Source organism: Tachypleus tridentatus, chromosome 8, assembly GCF_004210375.1.
Source record: "Tachypleus tridentatus isolate NWPU-2018 chromosome 8, ASM421037v1, whole genome shotgun sequence".
Taxonomy (NCBI): Eukaryota; Metazoa; Arthropoda; class Merostomata; order Xiphosura; family Limulidae; genus Tachypleus; species Tachypleus tridentatus.
In genome coordinates this window covers 14,296,454-14,317,250 of record NC_134832.1, presented here as the reverse complement: position 1 = coordinate 14,317,250, position 20,797 = coordinate 14,296,454, and the positions used below count along the sequence as shown (strand labels likewise).

The following is a 20,797-nucleotide window of genomic DNA, read 5'->3' as shown; positions in this document are numbered from 1 at the left end:
TAGATGTGGAGGAGTTTGGATTTATTCTCTTTGGCTCTTTTATTGTTGTTCTCCTTTTCTCTTGTTTCGGGTGGTGTAATGTAGGAAGGAGAAATATAGGTTTGTTACGTTTTCTGTTATGTCTAGAACTTTGTATTTGCTTGTCTTGAACGGTTAGAATCATGTCTAAGAATGTTAAGTTTCTCTCTGTGTTGGGTAGATGTAGTATTGGTGAAACCTAATTCAACATTAGTGGAACGCGAAGCTTTAAATAAGCTGAGGCAAAACGACAATATTATGATTGAGATTTTTGACAAGAATGGTTGTTTTGAAGAAAATCTCCTAGGTAAATAAAATATATGATCATATACAAAACACTACCAGTTACGTTAAACTCAATCAAGATCCGACAAACCAAACAAAAACTATAATCCACGTAACTTCATAAAAACATACTCAAACATTACAACTTCTCTTGCTCATTAAATACAACTCTCATACTCGCGAATACTTGGACCTTAAGTCTTTCTAAGACGCTTAAACTCAATTTCCTTTTAAGACCTATTGTTTGAATACACGAATAACCCACAGAAATTTCATCAAGATTAATGGAAAACTTTTACATGAGATTTTTACTCTGGTATTTATCCACTTACATAGTATCCAAGATTTCTTACATAAACTCACATATACACAGCTAAACCAACAGCATTATGTTCAATTTTGATGTGATTGCATTACATTCATCCATACATATTGAAGAGGGACTAATAACTGTAATTGAATACATAAGAGAAATTTCTAATACCATAGATGTTTTAAGCATATCTACTGATTTAAGGGAAATTGCTCTTCGTTGTATTCGTAACAGTTATTTCTATTTATTAACAAATCCAACGTATCTGCTTGGAAACTAAACTAAGCTTAATCCTGAAGTTTGCTATTGCTACATAGATGTCATATTTGATGTTCGGAACCATAGGATGGAACACCTAATTGATCTATACAAATACGTCCAAAAGATACACACCAAAATTATCTCCACTTTTCAAACCTCAAACGATATGTCCACATTTGCTTTCATATTTGGAAAAAATACACACGCGCGCGTCTCTTTAAAGGAAAATTTATAAGAAATTAATGATTCTAAACTATGAGTCACACCATCCTCACACTTTAAACAAAGAAGTGACTGTGAGTCAACTACATAGGATACTCAGGACGTGCTTGGACACGATATTATCGTATGATTTGTTCTGAATTTTGTGCCAAACTATTCAAATGCTAACCGTCTATAATTTATTAGTGATAGCACACAGTGAAGGCAGCTAGGAAATATCATCCATTGTCAACTCTTGGGCTACTCTTTTATTAATAGATAATGGAATTGACTGACATATTAATATGCCCCCTCCCCACAGCTGTGTAGGAGAACACGTTTGGTGTGGCGGAGGTTCGAACCAATGGCCCGCAGATTACGAGGTGAGAACATTACCCATTCTAAAGAAAGCAGTTACTAAGAATACATGCATAACAAACATGTTCAACAATTGAACAAAAAAGCACACAAGAAAGATAGAGTGAAGAAACATTCTCAGCTGTTAACCAAAAAAATAGAATCAAAGGGTACAAGAACTATCCCGCTTCATGGATCATATCGTGTATCGGTTTCAAAGGGTACAAAAACTATCCCGCTTTATGGATAATTGTATCAGTAAAATTGTGGTATTGTCCAGTCTCCTAATTACAATCATATAGAAACCGATACGAGTCTAAAACAGCTTCTTATTCGATCCACTTTCAAGCCCAATACCTAGTGCAAAAAACGACACTGTTCTGCTGTCTTCTCCAATACGAAAGGGAAGCTAGAATGCATAGAATGTAAGAAATTGGAAGCTCTTTATTATTTTATCAGTAAATACAATCGGAACATAAATAGAGGTGAAAAATAGTGGAATGGAGCAACTTGAATCATTGTGTACTAAAATAAGAATAATCTTCAACGTTTAAAATTCTCACAAAAGGAGACGGTTTCTTAGATCGGAAATTAAAGGAATCACTTAGGAAAATGTAATACGACAAAGAATAAATATAATGGATGTCCCTTTTCTTAAATTTAAATTTCTTGTAGGTAATATCTTAAACTGACTTCCTATGTATAATTTTATTAAGCATTTCAGTTAAAGCTTTGTTTTACTATGTACGATATTCTATCTTTATATGACAATAATATTTACATTATATTGTATGTACCACGACACTTTATAGTAATATGAATGATTACATACAAAATATACTCTTATGCATGATTTGATTTCTATAGTTTTACGGCTTTAACTGAATGATAGAGTTCATTGAAAGTTTACGTTTCTAATGAGCATGTGAAATAGATACGTTGAACAAATAAAGTAATTTGAAAGATCATTTACAGTTCATGAAAACTGTTTTAAACTTTATGCAACTAGTATCACTTCACTTGTTTCAGTGCTTCATATTTTTGTATTTATTTTGTTTTGGATACTACTCATAGTAATTACACGAATACTATAGTTATACAATACTTACTTTCCGTTAAAAAGTTTATTTTACTTTCCTATTATTGTATTGTAATCACAAGTGAAGAGGACAAAACAGTGTTCAGGAAAAGTTTGTTTTTTAAAGTAGCAGTTTCTTAACTATGTGTACACATTTATTGTTTTTAGGGCAATGTCTACACGGGTGGTGGCCGGTATATGGTGGTTCTTCACTCTCATCATGGTTTCTTCTTATACCGCTAACCTGGCTGCTTTTCTCACGGTAGAAAGACTAGTCTCTCCGATAGAAAATGCAGAAGACCTGGCTATACAAACAACCATCCAGTATGGCTGTGTGCAGTCGGGTTCTACACAAGCTTTTTTCAAGGTAGGTCAGATCAACAATAACAGCCTAACCGTACGAAATTCCATATTCAGTGTACATTTACTGTCATAATATATGCATATGCATTTGATTCTACTGCTTTTATATTCTTTGATTTTTACCTGAGCGATGTTATGAGAAGTGTATCGTGAGCAATGCTCATAAAAGAAACTTCAATTGATCATTTTGTATATAAGTAACGTCCTAGATAGTGTGTTATTCACGCAGACATGACATCCTTTTCTATGTTGAACTATCTTACATTCTATGAGGGCCCGGCATGGCCAAGTGACTAAGGCACGCGACTCGTAATCCGAAGGTCGCGGGTTCAAATCATCGTCACCACAAACGTGCTCACCCTTTCAGCCGTGGGGGCGTTATAATGTTACGTTTAACCCCACTATTCGTTGGTAAAATAGTAGCCCAAGAGTTGGCGGTAGGTGGTGATGACTAGTTGCCTTCCCTCTAGCCTTACACTGCTAAATCAGGGACGGCTAGCGCAGATAGCCCTCGTGTAACTTTGAGCGAAATTCAAAAGAAACCATGCCATTCTATGCATTTGGTCACAAATACATTCTGTCATGCACCCGTTACATTTAGCTCGAAAAGCTGTATCTATTTCTAGTGTGTTCGTATGTTTTCAGCACAGAACGTTAAGTCGAAGATTGTGTAAGGGTTGTTTTGTTGTTGATGTTAAACCAAAGATTAATGAAGATATTTATCTGTAATTAATTAAAATTCTGAGTAATATTATTACTTTTATATATTATAGAAGAGATAATTAACCACATTTACTGTTGATTTTCCTTCAGATTACTGCAGTATAGTGATAACAGTTAATTTTTGCTTTACATTTAACTAAGTGTTAAAATGAAATTGAAAACGAAACTCATAACAAAATGTTTTACAACGTTGCAGTTTTCGATTAAACAATCAGTTCATCGAATTACATTAATTTGTACTGAATGGTTATTTTCCTACACAATAGTTTTGCATTTATTGTGATTTGGAATACATTTTGATTTCTTAAATTGTTTTGTATTGTTAGATATACAAGATTGTTTCTGTTTAAGATTAATGACAATGTCATGATTAAGTTCACACAGCGCAAGTGTTAAATTTGATTATTTTTATAAGGAGACGTTTAGTGAAGGTTTATTTTTGTAACTGTTTACGAATCACACGTTGTGTAGTCCAACAGTAATGATTCGGTGAATATTATAATACTGCATCATGTTACGAGAACTTCCTGAGTTTTTCTCGTTGTTTTAATTGAGTATTATTGCATCATAATATCTAGCAGTGTACGGAACGTTCTAGGCCTCTATAGGAGTATAAATACGCTCCGAAAATGTAGTTCGTGAGTTAGATTAAGACTACATGATTGTGAGTTTGGCCATAAACAGCATAACTCATCGATTTTTAAAGTGAGATTATCATAGTGTGGACTCTACAATCAGAGTAGAGAAGAATATTTCGTCTTGGTAATTGTGTTCTGAGGGCCTGGCATGGCCAAGCGCGTAAGGCGTGCGACTCGTAATTCGCGGGTTCGCGCCAAACATGCTCACCCTCCCAGCCGTGGGGGCGTTATAATGTTACGGTCAATCCCACTATTCGTTGGTAAAATAGTAGCCCAAGAGTTGGCGGTGGGTGGTGATGACTAGCTTCCTTTCCTCTAGTCTTACACTGCTAAATTAGGGACGGCTCGGTGCAGTGGGCTAACAAACTACTCACTTAAATACTTGTTGAAGAATCCGCAAGCGATTGCGGCCCCTATGTTCCCAGATGGAATCTAATGGTGATAACTAACTAACTAATTGTGTTCTGAAGTAATTGAACCAGACTATATGAAATTTGACGAAATAATATTAATTATTTAATGCTCTGGATACAACTGTGATAACTAACAGCTACACAATGGGCTCTCTGTGCTCTGCTCACGACGGGTATCGAAACTCTGTTTTCTAGAAGTATGAATCTACAGATATACCGCTCTGCCACTTGAAGGTAAAACCAATAGATTAACGAACATTTGTATATACGTTTCACTTGTTTTAAAATAATACATTAATATTTTAAAACAAGTGGACATTGTGCTGTTTGTGCATTGTAAAAAGTTATCGCAAAGAAGTCACAAACACTTTGTAAAAAATCCCGCCCTTACAAAAATCAGGCATGTATTTCTTAAATCTCGTTATGGTTTTCTATTTGGTATAGCCTCTTAAATAGTCCTAATAATTATCTGGTTAAACAACACGTTGTAAGCGGTATTGTTTAATGTACAGCGGTGGTTTAAAAGAAAAACTTTATTACGATCTAAGAATTTCTGATTATTATAAATTTATAAAGCGTATTTAGTGACTAGCGACTATTCTACAAGTTTTGCAATGAGTCAAGTGGTGATTGTTTGAGATGAAAAATATTTCTAGATATGACTGAAAAGCGGTTGATATAAATAGTGAAACGGTAATTGAAAAATATCTTATCGAAAGGAATCCAACATACAAAAGGATATGTATTTCATGAAGTCTGCACGGCCTAGTGTGTTTGTGGAGTCAACTCAAAAAGGTGTAGAAAGAGTAAGAAACGAAAATTATGCTTTCCTGATGGAGTCGACAACCATAGAATATCTTGTAGAAAGGAAATGTGATCTGATCCAAGTTGGTGGACTGCTCGATTCTAAAGATTTCGGAATTGCCACTCCTTCTGGTAAAATAAATTTCTATTTTAAAGAATTAATCTGTGTTTTGAGTGTCACACTTTTCAGTATAAAGATTAGTGCCATTATTTAACAACTCCCTCTCACTGTTGTAAACGGACTTTATGTCGACGACTTTCAGATCTCATATCAGTCGTCGAACATGAGGTATAATGAGCGGCAGCTACAGACTGCCCTCAATCGTTTACTGAAGTGAACCACAGCAAATGGCTTTAATTTCTCTCTCTCTTAAACCGTTTGCATGCACTTTGCCGCCAACGGGGTATTCACCCTGATTCTGAACTCCGTATTGGTGAAGTTGTGTTGCCTGTGGTTCTTGAGACAAAGTTCTTGTGGCTTATCTTTGACCGTAAGCTTATTTTTATACCATACATCAAGTAGTTACGTGCCAAATGTACAAGAGCACTGAACACTCTACGTGTCCTCACTTCCACCACTTGGGGAGCGGATCGACGTTCTATGCTCGCTCTATATATAAGATATATCGTGCTCTTATTTAATCACCAAGGTCTTCGGCTCTGCACTGGGGCTTTCTGCACTTACCCAGTTCAGAGCTTATACACAGAGTCTCATGAACCTTCTTTGCATCTCTGCCATTTTCAACTGTTTTTACTCTATGCTTCGAAACTTCGTTCCTTACCAAAGCATCCCACTTGGGGTTGTGTTTTTCTTCCTCGGTGGACCATACTTTTTCAGAACAGTTGGTCTGCCATTGCTCCTTTTGGACTTCGTGTCTAGATGCAGTTGGATGAATTGGGCCTGTCCTTGGATAACATTGCTGTATTCACTGATCAGCCCATCCCACTATGGCTTCTTACAGTCCCCTATTGTGACCTATCTTTAAGTCATCTGAAAAAGTAGATACTCTCTATTGGAAATACTGTCTGATATTTGCTAAACATCTTTCGAACCATCCTTCCGTTCCTATTTATACAGATAATTCGAAATCAGGTGACTGTGTGGACTTTTTCATGGTTTGTTGTGGTTCGGTGGTTGCGCGCAGAATCCCCTCTATAGCTTCTGTGTTTACTGCTGAACTGTACGTCACATCTCTTGCCCTGAATCACATAGAAGCTAAACAGTACTCAAACTGCACTATTTATACTGACTCGCTTACTTCTCTACTGGCCCTGGAATTGTTTCACGTTAGTTCACACCCTGTTCTCACCGATATTCAAAACCGACTGGCCCATTTCTCTTTTAAATCTACTTCTATCCAGTTTTTCTGGATACCAGACCATGTTGGTATTCGCGAGCTCGTTCCCGCACGAAGCCGAGCCTTGAAGTGAGCAACGCGAAAACAAGCTTTTCCAAATAAAGCCCTATAATGGACTTTGGCCGTCTTGCTTCCGTAAGGATCGGAAAGAGGAAGTTGTTCTAACTAGGCTACGCATTGGTCACAGTTTTTTAACTCATCGTTTTATATTATCTGGAACTGATGCACCAGTGGGTAGTCTGTGTAACACTCAGGTCACAAAAAGCCACATTTTACTTTCTTGTCGTCATTACGGCTCTAAACGATGGCACCATTTTAAACATGTTCTGTCCCAAGGTTTGTCCATAACGTTAGACATTGCCATTGTTAATGGTGACACTGTCCACCTTGGTAATGTTTTTAGTTTTTAAAGGCCGTTAATCTTTTTAATGTTATTTAAGTTTTTAAACTCGAAACCAGGACTGAAAAGGCCAACTTTAGGAGACTGACGGTGGTTTTTGTACTTGCCTATTAGTATTCCTGGCGTGTTATTATAACTACAATTATTTTCAGAAAGTCCTTTACAATTTGTATTACTGTAGTTTTTCTCTTAACGTTGTAGACTAGATGTAAACATTGATTTTATGCTATTTATGTTTCTTAAACTTTGTTTTGTTTTACTTTAATTTCCTTTTATGAATTTTACTAAATTTACTTTAATTTAAATTTTTACCGGATGTTTGGCGCAGATAGCATAGCTGCTTTGTGCCATTAAACACTAAATCAACCAACCAACTTTCATTTGACTTGACATTTCATATGTGATTTTTATTAATATATTTAGTTCTATAATTGTTTTACTTTGAAACTTTTCACACTCTTTCAACCAGTTTCTAATTAGTATTAACACTCGTGTTATTTCATTCATAAGCACAAAATGATATGTGTGTATCTGCTTCTACATATCAGTGTATTAGATTTTAAATGCATACGAGTAAACGCACTTTAATCTCTCCTTCGCTGGGTAATATGAAATTTACCTACTTCTAACCTGTGATAAGTAAATCCTAGATACACTAAAAGTTAAAGCCAAGATATATTCCACTCTATCATATAAAGCGAATGAAGTGCATTTAATATTTGGCAATATTTCTTCCGGTTAAAGCTAATTTATACACGTCTCTCATTACCCATACACAAAGCAGGTTTTCAGTGTGAAATTTATTCCAGTAGAAGTATGCAAATAGGGTTCAAAACAGCTTCTAATACATAAATGTAGTGCTCAAAATATTGGGGGAAAAATTACTGTAAAAATTTCAAAGCTTTAATCTCCTCAAAATCAATAACTGAAATTTCAAGCACACGTCTACTGCCCTCATGAGAATGCACAATATCATAATCATTTCACGACATTTCTGTGGTATTTTATAACAAGCTGAAGTACCAGTTCTTTATCCGGGTTATGAACTCTAAAAAAATAAATACATAGGTTATTGTTGCGATAGATAATGCAAACTTTTTTATTTATTTAATAGATTGGGCGTGGAAAATCAAGCAATAACTAAGGCGTTTTATTTAGAAATGATGAGGGAAATAATTTCTTTGATTAATGATAATATAAAGAATTATATTTACTATATATTTGTTTTCACTCTGACTTAACAATTCTCATTTTGATGTTAAAATTCTCACTTTGATGTTAACAATTTCTCACATTGAACTTAAAACCCTGTAAGCAAATTATTTATTTATACCTCAATATATATTTAAATTTTAAGAAGTTTTATTCTAGATTTTTAATTGCAAAGTCTTTGATCAAGTCCTTAAAACGAGTTTGGCGTAACAAATCTGTTTCTATACTTAGCAGAGACAAAGCATACAGCCTGTCTTGTCGCATAGTTATTCTGTTGAGTTTTTTTAATATGCTTGAGTTGCGATAATGAACGCTCAGCTGTGCAGTTTGTGACCATTAAAGTTAAAAAATATACGCAATGCAATGTCTACGTTTGAAAATACACACGTAATTTTGTCTTCTGAAATTATTTTATAAAGTTCAGCATGACTGAATCTGGTTTCTACAATTTTTGTTGCACTGAACTTATGGCGCACATGAGTGAAACTGCTAAAGCTCGGCAGAGAGATTAGTGTCCAAATCCTCTGGGTAAACATCAGTTAACTTTTGAGAACACTGAGAGTACCTTTCAGTTTCAGCAGATGAAGTAACATCATTTAACACATCACTTAGGAAAGAAACTCTGTTTGCTATTTCTTTGAACACCTCTCCTCTTCTTCTCATCTGGATTTCTAGTTTGTCAACAATTGTGTAGAAGGTGGTGATACGAAATTTATCTCTGGCATTCAGATCTACTTCTTGTGCATCTCCGTCATTGAGTATCTTCTTTCTGACACGTTTGAGCTGGATTGTAATCAACATCTGGTAGTATTTCCTTTGCAACTGCTTCAAATCTTTCAAAGTCGTCCCTTAAAGTGCGTAGTTGGTCAGCAAATTACTTGTACAGATCTGCATGTTTTTAAGTTCACATCCTCATTTTGCAGAACTTGACTTGCTTTATGAAATTTTTGCAAAATCTCATCCCACATGATCAATATAAAAACAATTGTAGCTCTTGCATCTTATTTGCAATATCTGCTTCTCTTCTAGTGTTTCTCTTTTGTGACTGGCCTTCAGCTAAACATTCTAAGTTTTTCAAAATCTTAAAGAGAGACTTCACAATTATTGTTGTTGCCGCAGCATTTGCTTCCCATCTGGTATCAGAGAGGGAGTTTAATACACTTTCATTTCCAAAACAAGCTTTAAGAATTTTCCACCGGCTGGTTGAGGATGAAAAAAATGTATAGAGCAAATGCATTGTAGAGAAAAAATTAACTGCGATTTGACAGCAGTCAACAGCACTTTGGCCTACCAGATTTAGTGAATGGGCTGCACAAGGCACATATGTGGCAAACTTATTTTCTTCTAAAATCTTTTGGTGCATCTCCTTATGAGGCCCAGACATGTTAGCAGCATTGTTATAAGACTGACCCCTACATTTTAAAAAATTAAGTTTCCAAACTTTACGTAAATACTGCAATACCTGGTTTGCCATTTCCTCACCGGTATGGCTTTTCAGTTCCAGAAAGGTTAAAAAGCGTTCCATTGGCTGCCCATCTTTTAAGTATTGAAGCGCAACACTATATGTGATAGATCTGGCGTCGAGTCAACTGACAAGCTAAAATAGCTAGAAGAATTTACTTCATCAACAATGAACACGTTGACCTTCTGAGCCATTGGTTCAATGAGCTCTTCACAGTTTGTTCTGAACAAGTAAGAAGGATGTCCTTTTCCAGAATTTTCATATTTTGAAATGTGCCCTGCTAAAAATGGATCAAACTGATTTATGAGCTCAAGCAGCCCTAAATTTTTTTTTTTTTTTGAAAGGAAATTTTTCCTCTGTTCCTCGAAAAGCCTGGCCACGTTCAGCTAACGTACGAATAACAACTATTACACGCTCCAAGACATTTTCCCAGTAATTGCACTCTTTTTTAATTTGTTTTTCCAACTCTTGTCGCAAGCCTAAACCTTGTTTGCGAGTTAAGTATGTTAGCATACAGTCTCGGTGAATAGTGCTTCTTTCATGATGATCAATTACAATAGTATTTTGCCAGTCACTGAACCCTTCTCTTTCAAAAAAACGCGAGGTAACTTTAGAAGCAAAAAGTTTACAAACAAAGCAGTAAACTGACCCTGTTGATAGTGTATACAACAACCTCTCTATCTTGTATTGCTCACCATTGGCTTTTATCCCAAAGAAAAGTTTTTGCGAACAGTATCACGTTGGTTTGCCACTATTGAATGTCCAGCAAGATTTGCCAAATGACCCATTGTGGTGTTGACAGTCAGTGGATCTACAAGCAATCCAATAAACCACATCATCAGCAGAGAAATCGAGCTGGATCTTTTGCATTAATTTCTTCTTCTTTTGTAGACTGAATCATTTTGCCATAATTCAGTAGATTTTCATTTTCAGCAATTATTTAAACTCCAGACTGTCTTGTAGAGCAACTTGAATCAACATTAACACTATAGATATCAGGAAAATTTACAAGCAAAGTGAGATCAGTTGTGAGACTCGTGCCATGTGAGCCAGCCTGTGACACCTCAACGTCATCATGATGTTCTGACCTTTCAAGTGGACAAAATGGTACTTGTAGGTGTGGAGCTTGGTTCAACTTCAATCTTGTCAGTCAGAGTCAGATGCAGTACAAGTGACTTCTGATGGTGGAGATGGGTTTTGATTTGGATAATAATGTCGTGTAAGTTGAGTGAAAAAATTATTCAGCTTTCTAGTCTTGGCCACTAAATCCAAAGCCTTTTGTTGCTTTTTTTTTTGCCAATTTTCTCTTTGTGCACCACTTGATTGAACACGTTTTATCTAGCAGTCTGAAAAGTAAATAAACAAAACCCACAAAATAATATAGATCACATATAGTTATAATGATTAGAAAACACTGAAATTCATAAAGAAAAACGTAGGTGAGATAGTCAAACATACTAAACTCTTGGTCTACATTTAAATAAAGATTATCAGAAAGTTATCCTAGGACCTAGGTCCATCAGCATATAAACATAAATACCTTTTTTGATTTGCTGCATTTTGATTGGTTGAAAACCATTCGAGACCAGTCTCAAATTGGTTCGAGACTGCCTTTAATCCATTTTAGGAGAATTAGTTTTCAGTCATTGCAAAAGTTTCATTAAGGATGTTGCTATGGTAGCGGTATGCAAGAAGCAATGTCAATGATAATACTGCGAATCCATTGTGAGCCAAAAAGTATTCCAAAACAATTTGTGATCAACAATACATACTGTAGTAGCCTATATACACAGTGATCATTCTGTACTGGGACACATACATAACATATAATCAATTGTAAACTGTACAATTGAACTACTATAAACGGGATTAGGCTTAGGCTAGAGTACCTTAATCTCAATCAAATATCTGAAGAATGAGTTGTAACCTCAACCTTAAGCTCAGTTTCCTTTAGATAAGTCAACAAACCATACACCAACAAAATAGGCCTATGTGTGAAACTTTATTTGCATGCCTGGATGCGAAGGCAAATCGAAACCGACGGCCTTAAATTGGGAATAGTCCACTTCATTATTCTAGGCTACAGTAGCGTTTTCAGTGTACTTATTACATTAAACTAGTTACAGTATTTAAGCCTAACGTTATTTGCTTAATGGTTAATCCAGACAAGGACAATTACAAAAAAACTGACTAAAGTTGAGTGTGACAGTGAAAGAATTAAGGGCATGATTGCTGAGGAGAAACCTTTGTGGTGCTCTCTTCCTTTGCTGCCCTAAGCACGTGTTTATTTTGCTTAATGGTTAATCCAGGGCTGAGGGAACTAGTAACTTTGGTCAAATACTTTTTATATACTGCCGACAGCTCCACACTACCGAGACTATTCGTAGCCTGACCTTATTAATCAACTTATCACAGCTTAACTTAACTCTTAGTACAAATGGGAAAGAAGACAAAACACTCTTGTACAATCGAAATGTTCTATCTCTTCTATTTATTTCATATAAAATAACCATACCGATTAAATTACACTGCCAGACTGATAAATTCATGAGCATGACATGTACAATTCAACCAGTAATATAATCCGATTATATTATATCCGATAAGTTTGTTTGTTTGTTTGTTTGGGAATTTCGCACAAAGCTACTCGAGGGCTATCTGTGCTAGCCGTCCCTAATTTAGCAGTGTAAGACTAGAGGGAAGGCAGCTACTCATCACCACCCACCGCCAACTCTTGGGCTACTCTTTACCAACGAATAGTGGGATTGACCGTCACATTATACACCCTCACGGCTGGGAGGGCGAGCATGTTTAGCGCGACCAGGATGCGAACCCGCGACCCTCAGATTACGAGTCGCACGCCTTACGCGTTAGGCCATGCCGGGCCTTATCCGATAAGAATGGCTCACCTTTTCTTACATATTGAAACATTACAATGTGTAACACAAATATACCAACTCAGAACGGGTTTAATTTCCTCAATAGGGTATTAGTGTTCAAGAGATACGGCTCTACGTTTTTGAAATATTTTTGAATTGAATATATTAACGTGTCATAAACTTTTCCATTTCTTGTCACACAATATACCTAAAAGTGCAAACAAACACGGCACTGAAATAATCCTGGTTTTAGCTCTAGCATTTTAGTCTTCATTACTGTAAATGTAAATGTTAAATGGTTATTCATATTACATGTGTTATAAAGTGAACCTTCTTTGTAAGGTCTTCTAGTTACATTTGGTCACTACCCAGTCAAATAATTATTTTTTCTTTTTCTGATATCCGATTTCCATATGAATTGTAAAATAATTTGATGTTCCCATTAATAAAATAAATATAAACAAGCAAATCAATGTACATGCGTTCTTTTAATTCTTGATCCAATGATTACGTAGATAACAGTTTTCCTTTAGAAAAGTAGATAATTTAGTCACGTTATAAAAGATGTCAAACTGCTTTCTTCATTTCATAACTTAGTATATAATGTTTTAGCTTCAGGTTTACATAAGACACAGATACAACAGGTAGTAGAGCGTTGATTAAAGATATACAAAATTGATTAACCCTTATCAAATTGCACAACCTTGTTTTATACATTCTTCATAATTTGTTTCTTACGGATTTCAAGTTAACTAAAGTCTGTTGCAAACTGACGGATATAACCAGGCGTTGTTGTATAAGGATCCTTTTGTATAATGACTTATTACTTCATCTGCAAAAAAATCTACCTTACTTAAATAATATTCATTTATTTATGTCCACGTTTAACGATGAAGTAAATATATAAGTTAGTATACTTACCTTGAAACGAAACAGATTTTGTTGTCTTATAGTCTCTAGTCATAAAAATATTCGATTTATGTACAAGTACTGAGCGACTTGATGTAAATCTAAGGTGAAATGAGGGACGTAAATGCGCATTCTAGTGAAGAATAAATAATAACCGACTAATATTTCCAAATCAAACTTTTTGTCAAAGAAGAAATAAGAATTCCCAACACCTCTACAGTACTAAATGAATTAAGATACATCATTAAAGAAACAACTTATTTGTTGGTAAAGTAAATATAATGCAAAGTAACTAGAACAGTACTTTGAAATCAGATTTAGACTTCATAGATTTTATATGATTAAAATATTTGAATAATATGTCGCCGTAATGCTCCTAATTTATTCCTGTAAATTATTCACCAAATAAGGTATTTAAAATAATAAAAATAAAGCTAAATCCATCATTCAATTCACTACTTACTACCGAGTTATATATTCCAACATTATAAGAAATTTAGTCTTGGTTTTTTGCCATTTGCACCCAAAGTAACGGATGAGGGGTGCAATTCCCTGAAACAGGTATATTATAAATGTTAAATACTTTTCAAAGGCTAAATAATACAGTTTGCCACGCAAGATATTTTATAATCTACATTTTAAAATATAATTTTTAAATAATAATAAAATTTTGACAACACTTTTCTTCAGATATTACACTTGTATTTTATCAGTTCATTTGCAGTTTCTACAAAACAAGCTAGCACCTATTGAAAGTATATAGTCCATTACTTGTTCTTTGTTTAAGAACATAAAACTATATGATAAAAAGCTTTAATATCTTGAACGTGTATGTCATTAAGTTTCTATTAACTTACATTTATTGTGTTCAGTAAAATGAAAAAAAATAACAACAACAAATGAATAAAAACACCACACAGATGTAGTTACATATTGTAGGTGGAATGACAGAGTAAGTGTGAAGTTAAAATTAAATGAACACTACACTGAGAATGAATAAACTCAACAGTCTAACTGAAAGACAGTTGCACAGTGGAATACTAAAAACAGACATTTCATTAAATAGCTGGGAGACAATTTCTGAGTAACAGTAAATAAATGAAATATTAAAAATAAGTATTTAAATCTTTCCAGAGTAACAAAATTAATAATACATGATTAGAATACAACTTCACTTTTTGTTAACTATTCATTATATTTTTTGTAGAATTTGATTTAGAAATAATACTCTTACTTTAATACTTTAGTGATACAGTACAGTAATGTTGATTGCTTCCAATATTTTTTCTTCAACATATAAGTAAACTGCAAAATAATTACAATAACTATATGTTTTCTTAACTTCAGCGTCTTTTGTTTAATACATCTTTCAGTTCCATTAATGTGTAATTAACCAAACCATTGGTCACATTAGAAAGAAGGTTTGGTTTGATTTTTGAATTTCACCAAAGATACATGAGGGTTAATTGCGCTCGCCGTCCCTTATTTAGCAGTGTAACATTAGAGGGAAGGCAGCTATTCATCACCACTCACTGCCAACATTTGGCTACTCTTTTACCAACGATTAATGGGATTGACTATCACATTATAACGCCCTCACGGCTGAATGGCCTAGCATGTTTCGTATGACGGGGATTCTAGAAAATAGGTCCCATGTTCACTTAGGATACATCACCTCCTTTGTAAGTTCCACTGTAACATCACAGACATATCAAACATAAAGATTCTGGGAAACGTCACATATTAACTTTTCCAAGACTTAACTGAAACTTGTCTTAATTAAAAAAATACTGTTGGTTTCTTTTTATTTCTCAATAAAAACATATATTGAGTAAATGAATTTTATTTTATCTATAATAGTGCACTGAAAGGTAGAATACTGAAAAATTGTCAGATTGCATATAAACACAGTTTAAACAAATAATGACTGAATAATAAACGTTATGAAGAAACTATTTTGGAAAGAATCGTGTACAAATGGGTACAATATATAAGTGATTTGACACGATACCCCATCGGCAAGTTACGGTATGTGGTAAATTGGCTTTGGCCTAAGAACGAATTTAACTTGGGTCTTTTGGTTTTTATTTTTATAGGCCTATCACTTAGGCCTACTAGTCTTAAATTTATTTGTTGCCTTGTCTAATTTCAGTTCACGTGCTGTTTTTCTTATAAGCATTTTATAAAAATAAATTTCTTTAATTTCTTCAGTGTTCATTTATCAGGATTTGCCTGTCAAACAACAAGAAAGGGCGGATCCTCCCAAACAATTAGGTAAATATAGGCCATGTACCATTCTACACACGGTGTAGTGCGGAGCAATGTCCAAAGGAGTATACTTATAAACAATAATGACAGTGCCCAAGGGTTTAATCTGTGCTTAATTAATCTCTGTTTTTATTTATCTTTCTATATGACTTGGACAAAAGAACAACAAAAACAAAGCGTTCAACTACATGGTAAAAAAATTAAAATGAATATAATGAACCACGAGTCCGGTAGGTTACTGACATATATTTTCTTACACCGAGAACCCGATGAAAGTGATCTTTAGAATGATTCTCTGTTACAGTTCTGTAGTATATTAAGGCTTGACTAAAGATAATCTAAGAAGTTTGAAATATCGTTCTGCACTTTATTTTAATTAAAATTCTGATGCCCACACCAGCCATCTTGGAATCCAGTGTTTAAGAGCTTGTTACGTGAGTATAAACAGCGCAGTACTAATTTACTCTATAATGGAAATACTAAATGCTGAGTAGACTGGGGATATCTAATAACCAAAGAACATTCACTATATTATCATTACAGTGCAATACTTGAAGCATAATTATCCCGAGGTTGTTATTACAAGAAAACAAATTGTAGCAATCACCAACACATAACAGTAAATTATACTAACTAAACTTTGGTGATTTTACAAGGATAAGACACAGGATTCCTGTAACGTTTTCCTATCAGACAAGCACAGTTTGCTGAAGACAAAATACCTGTTTGTGTTAGAGGTTACTATCAATTATTACAACAAGAAAGTCATTAGTTTGACTTAACATAAAATAACTTTGATACTAATGGTGGTGGTAAACGATATTTATTGTTAGCTGTGTTGAATTCTGATAAAATATTTTGTTGATCTTGTTTTCAAATTGGCTTCTTAAAACAAGTCAACCACTGTATTATTATTTTCTCTTTCTGCATTCAGAAACAGTCCTCAAAAGTCATCTTCTTCTAATTTTTAAAACCAAAACAAGCAAAGAAAATGAGTACTTAATACAAAATGAAACTACTAGAGTTCGATGTTGCAGATTCTACAATACAGACATCACTTTTTTTCAATGTGTTCTACACTTTTATTATAGATATGGTTAATTTGCTAACACAACATTCATCAATTAAATAGACTTAAGCATCAACAAGTAACACAACTGTAAACGATAAAGACTATTGATTTATAATTTTTAACTATATATTTTCCCAAACCATTTATAAATAAACCACTGTATGCTATTAAACATTACAAATGTGCTACTTGTAGCATCTGTATGCTGCTATATGCATTCTCAGAAAAAAACATTCATTCTGAACCATTCAGTTTAATATCTAGTTATACTCAGTGGTTCATTTAATTTATTTGGCCTTGATATTTTTCATTCAACAATTGGGTTTACTGTGGGAAAGGAAGGTCTTTATAATAATTCATTTAACAAAGAACTTCACTTCTGTCTTGTTTTACTTTTTTTAAGATTTAGGCTACTTGGATTTATGGTTACAATGATACACGAGAAAAATATATAACATTATTAATAAAACTATGTAACACAAATTTTGTTCCTGGATAGTATGTGTTATTTCGTAATTGCTTACGTTGTTAAAGTTCAGACAATGGCCATTATTCCCTTCAAACTTTGTTTTTCTGACCTGGATAAGAAATTTAGAGATTAACCTATTTTCTATGTTTGTTTTGTTTTGAATTTTGCGCAAAACTACTTGAGGGTTATCTGCACTAGTCATCCCTAATTTATCAGTGTAAGACTAGAAGAAAAGCAGCTAGTCATCACCACCCACTGCCAACTCTTGGGCTACTCTTCTACCAACGAAGAGCGGGACTGAATATCACATTATAACGCCGCCACGGCTGAAAGGGAAAGCATATTTGGTGTAATGGGGATTGAAACCCGCTATCCTCAGATTACATGTGGAATGCCTTAACCAACCTGACCATGTATTTATACTAAAGTTATACAAAAATGTTTAGAAGTGAGTAGTTTTTCAAGATTTGCGACTGTAATGTAAATCACTTTCACGTATCAGCTCCCAAATAGTCTCCCATCATGGTTTCGTTATACACTCCTTGGTAGTGGAGGACAAGGTTCGGTATATCTTGGTAAAAATGATCGCTTTGCTTCTCTGAGTATGCTCCTATGTTCTCCTTGAATTTATCAAGATAAGCGTCAAGAATATGAACTTTCAGGGGCATCCTGCAGCCCATTTTGCCGTAGTTCTTCACCAGAGCCTCAACTAGTTCCACATAATCTCCGGCCTAGTGATTGCCCAAGAAACCCTGAACCACTGCAACAAAACTGCCCCAAGCTTTTTTCACTTCCTACTGAGCTTCTTGGGGAATACTGTACACTCCAGGATTTTCTTTATTTGCGGTCAAATAAGATAAAATCTTACTATTCAAGCAAGTAAAAATTCTCCGTCTTACCTTCTAGCGTTTTTTTTTTTTTGCAGTGCTCGCAGGTAAAATGAGGTGCCCAGGGTTTGTCTTGATCCCCGACAGGCATGCTGAAATATGCTTTGTAAGCTTCACACATTTTAGCAGATGCTATCACAGGGTATTTTTTGCTCTTGTCTTGATAAATTGACCATATACATAGCAGAATGCTTGCAGCTTCTTCATATCATTTCTGATCAAATCAAATAGGTCTGTGTGTTCACTTAGGCAACTAGAACTAAACTGAAGTGGTGAGTTCCTGTATATATATTACTATGGAAAATTCTCCTAAGTTCTACAACATTGTAGAAAATTCTTATAAGTTCGAGAAAATTCTATATCAGCTACTTTACTGAATCTACCTGAAATGTTCTGGAAAAAGTGTAAATGTGAAAATTTCATTACCCAGGTCACAAAAACAAAGTTTGAGGAGAAAAATATATCTTTTCCATTTACTTTAGGTATAAGTAATTGGGTAATTAACACTTGTTCCACCCAGGAACAAGAAAGAGTAAAATTTTGTTACATAGTATAATTAAGAAAAGAGAGAATATAATAGATATAAAACAAAAATAATATGGAATTAATTCCCTATTCTGCATGAAAATAAAATGTATCAAAGTACAGCCAATCTTGACAGTTCAACTGTAATTAATCATTATGTAACCAATAAGACAGCATCATAGTAGTATAATACCTATAACCATACAGCCATTCTTTTCTTTCACAGTAATTGGTAAATTTTAGCTGGTGGTGGCTATACTATTTAACAAATTCATGCTTCAGTAGTTGTATAGAAACTCTGAAGTTGGTAGAAAGTCAAAATTCTTCAAAAGTGACATTAAGAAAGTCGGTATGTTTTTACGTAATACACGATAATCCAGAAAACACCTTGTAAAATAATGTGGTTACAAATGCTGGTATGAATATCATCCTTACTACACTTATGTGCACAATAACACCAAATTTCCTTAATGGGCTTGTAACTGATTAAAACCAAACCAAAAGGATGAAACGGGTATCATACTTGAAATAAGGAAATAAACAAAGCTGGATGTGAGTGCTATTTATAGATGAATCCAAATTAAAATTTTTGTGGTAAAAATCGATGATAATTTACCAATGGTAGAGTGAAGAGTGTAATAGTCAACCTACTACATCTACAGTGAGATTTGCCAAAGGATTAATATAAGTATGGGCTACATCTCTGATAGCAGTGTTGAGATATTCATAAACTTGATGGCACCCTAACTACTGTTAGGTGTAAACAGAATATTAAAGCACATCCATGTCAAATAGATCAAATACAGCAACATCTTTATTTAGCCAAATGAATTATGTGTTTATACTACAGCCAATGAATGCTGTAATAAAATGACTAGTCATGTAGTAATGCTATGACAATGAAAGCATACAAGACTTCTTACTGGATTTCAACATCCAAACTTTCAGTTTTATTGGTTTTTATTATGCTTTAATTAACAGATCTGTCTTGTGAAAATGATAACTGCTGACTAATGGATTAATCAAGTACACATGATAATCCAGTGTTTCATGCAAACTTTATATTGTGTTTTAATAGTTTTCATTTTTCTTCAAAGTTGTTCAGTATGCTTATTTCTTATGTAGCTTAAAACAGTTGACTTTTCAAATTCAAATTACTCTTAAAATTTTCTCTTCAATCATCTTGCAATGAAGCATTTGATCTGAGAATACCAAAAACAGATAAGGAAAATAGATTCTGGTGTTGTGACTACAAGATTTATTTCAAAGTTTTCAGTTTTGGTAATGTGCCTACTGGCTGTTGCTTGAGGTTTTGAATTTAAAGAAATGCTTTTGGCCTAACAAAAATGGATTGTTCTCACAGTAGAACAACTAATGACAAAGAGGACACATTTTTTTTTACTGGAGAGAAGCTGTTTTACAGGATATTCAGACTGTAGGAAAAGTCCTCTTCTGTACATATAATTAAGTCTCACTGTTAGGAAACTAAGGATGATTGAGAGACATCGATGCAAATTAGCACCTGACGAGTCTAAGATCACTTGGACTCTTCAGCACTTTCAGGCTGTTGCTAGGTGGAGTATCACAATACCAGGCTAATGGGGGCTAGCCAAGGACTAGACATTCTGTTGATGAATGACATCCATCAGAGCCATTTCTCTGGCATGATAGACTACAGGTACCTGAGAAAGACTGTAAATTATAGCATGATGATATTTTTCATGCTCAAAAGTAACAGTGACATTGACCATGTCTCTCCTTGAATCTGCTACATTTGTGGCATCTCAACCAACCTTTGGCTGAAAACCTGCAAGGGAGAGACTTTGGACAACACCCATATAAGCAAGACTAAGCATATTTTTCCACCAATACTCAGAAGTACTCACAATACCACTAATTTGG

The 20,797-nt window shown here is 34.4% G+C and overlaps 1 protein-coding gene across 1 annotated transcript; it reads left to right on the top strand.

Moving 5' to 3' along the window:
- Window positions 1-2,669: 2,669 nt before the first annotated feature.
- LOC143223877 (glutamate receptor ionotropic, kainate 2-like) lies at window positions 2,670-9,650 on the top strand. The gene is made up of 3 exons (XM_076452351.1): window positions 2,670-2,880; window positions 5,370-5,586; window positions 9,454-9,650. Exons 1-3 carry the CDS (start codon window positions 2,686-2,688, stop codon window positions 9,648-9,650), a joined length of 609 nt encoding a protein of 202 aa, XP_076308466.1. The 5' UTR covers window positions 2,670-2,685.
- The last annotated feature ends 11,147 nt before the right edge of the window (window positions 9,651-20,797 follow it).

Bases quoted from the DNA above. Each gene is read 5' to 3' on its own strand.
- LOC143223877 (XM_076452351.1), top strand. From the start codon at position 2,686: ATGTCTACACGGGTGGTGGCCGGTATATGGTGGTTCTTCACTCTCATC. The intron at 2,881-5,369 runs GTAGGTCAGATC...TCTTATCGAAAG, and splicing joins CTACACAAGCTTTTTTCAAG to GAATCCAACATACAAAAGGA. The intron at 5,587-9,453 runs GTAAAATAAATT...CTTCTCTTCTAG, and splicing joins CGGAATTGCCACTCCTTCTG to TGTTTCTCTTTTGTGACTGG.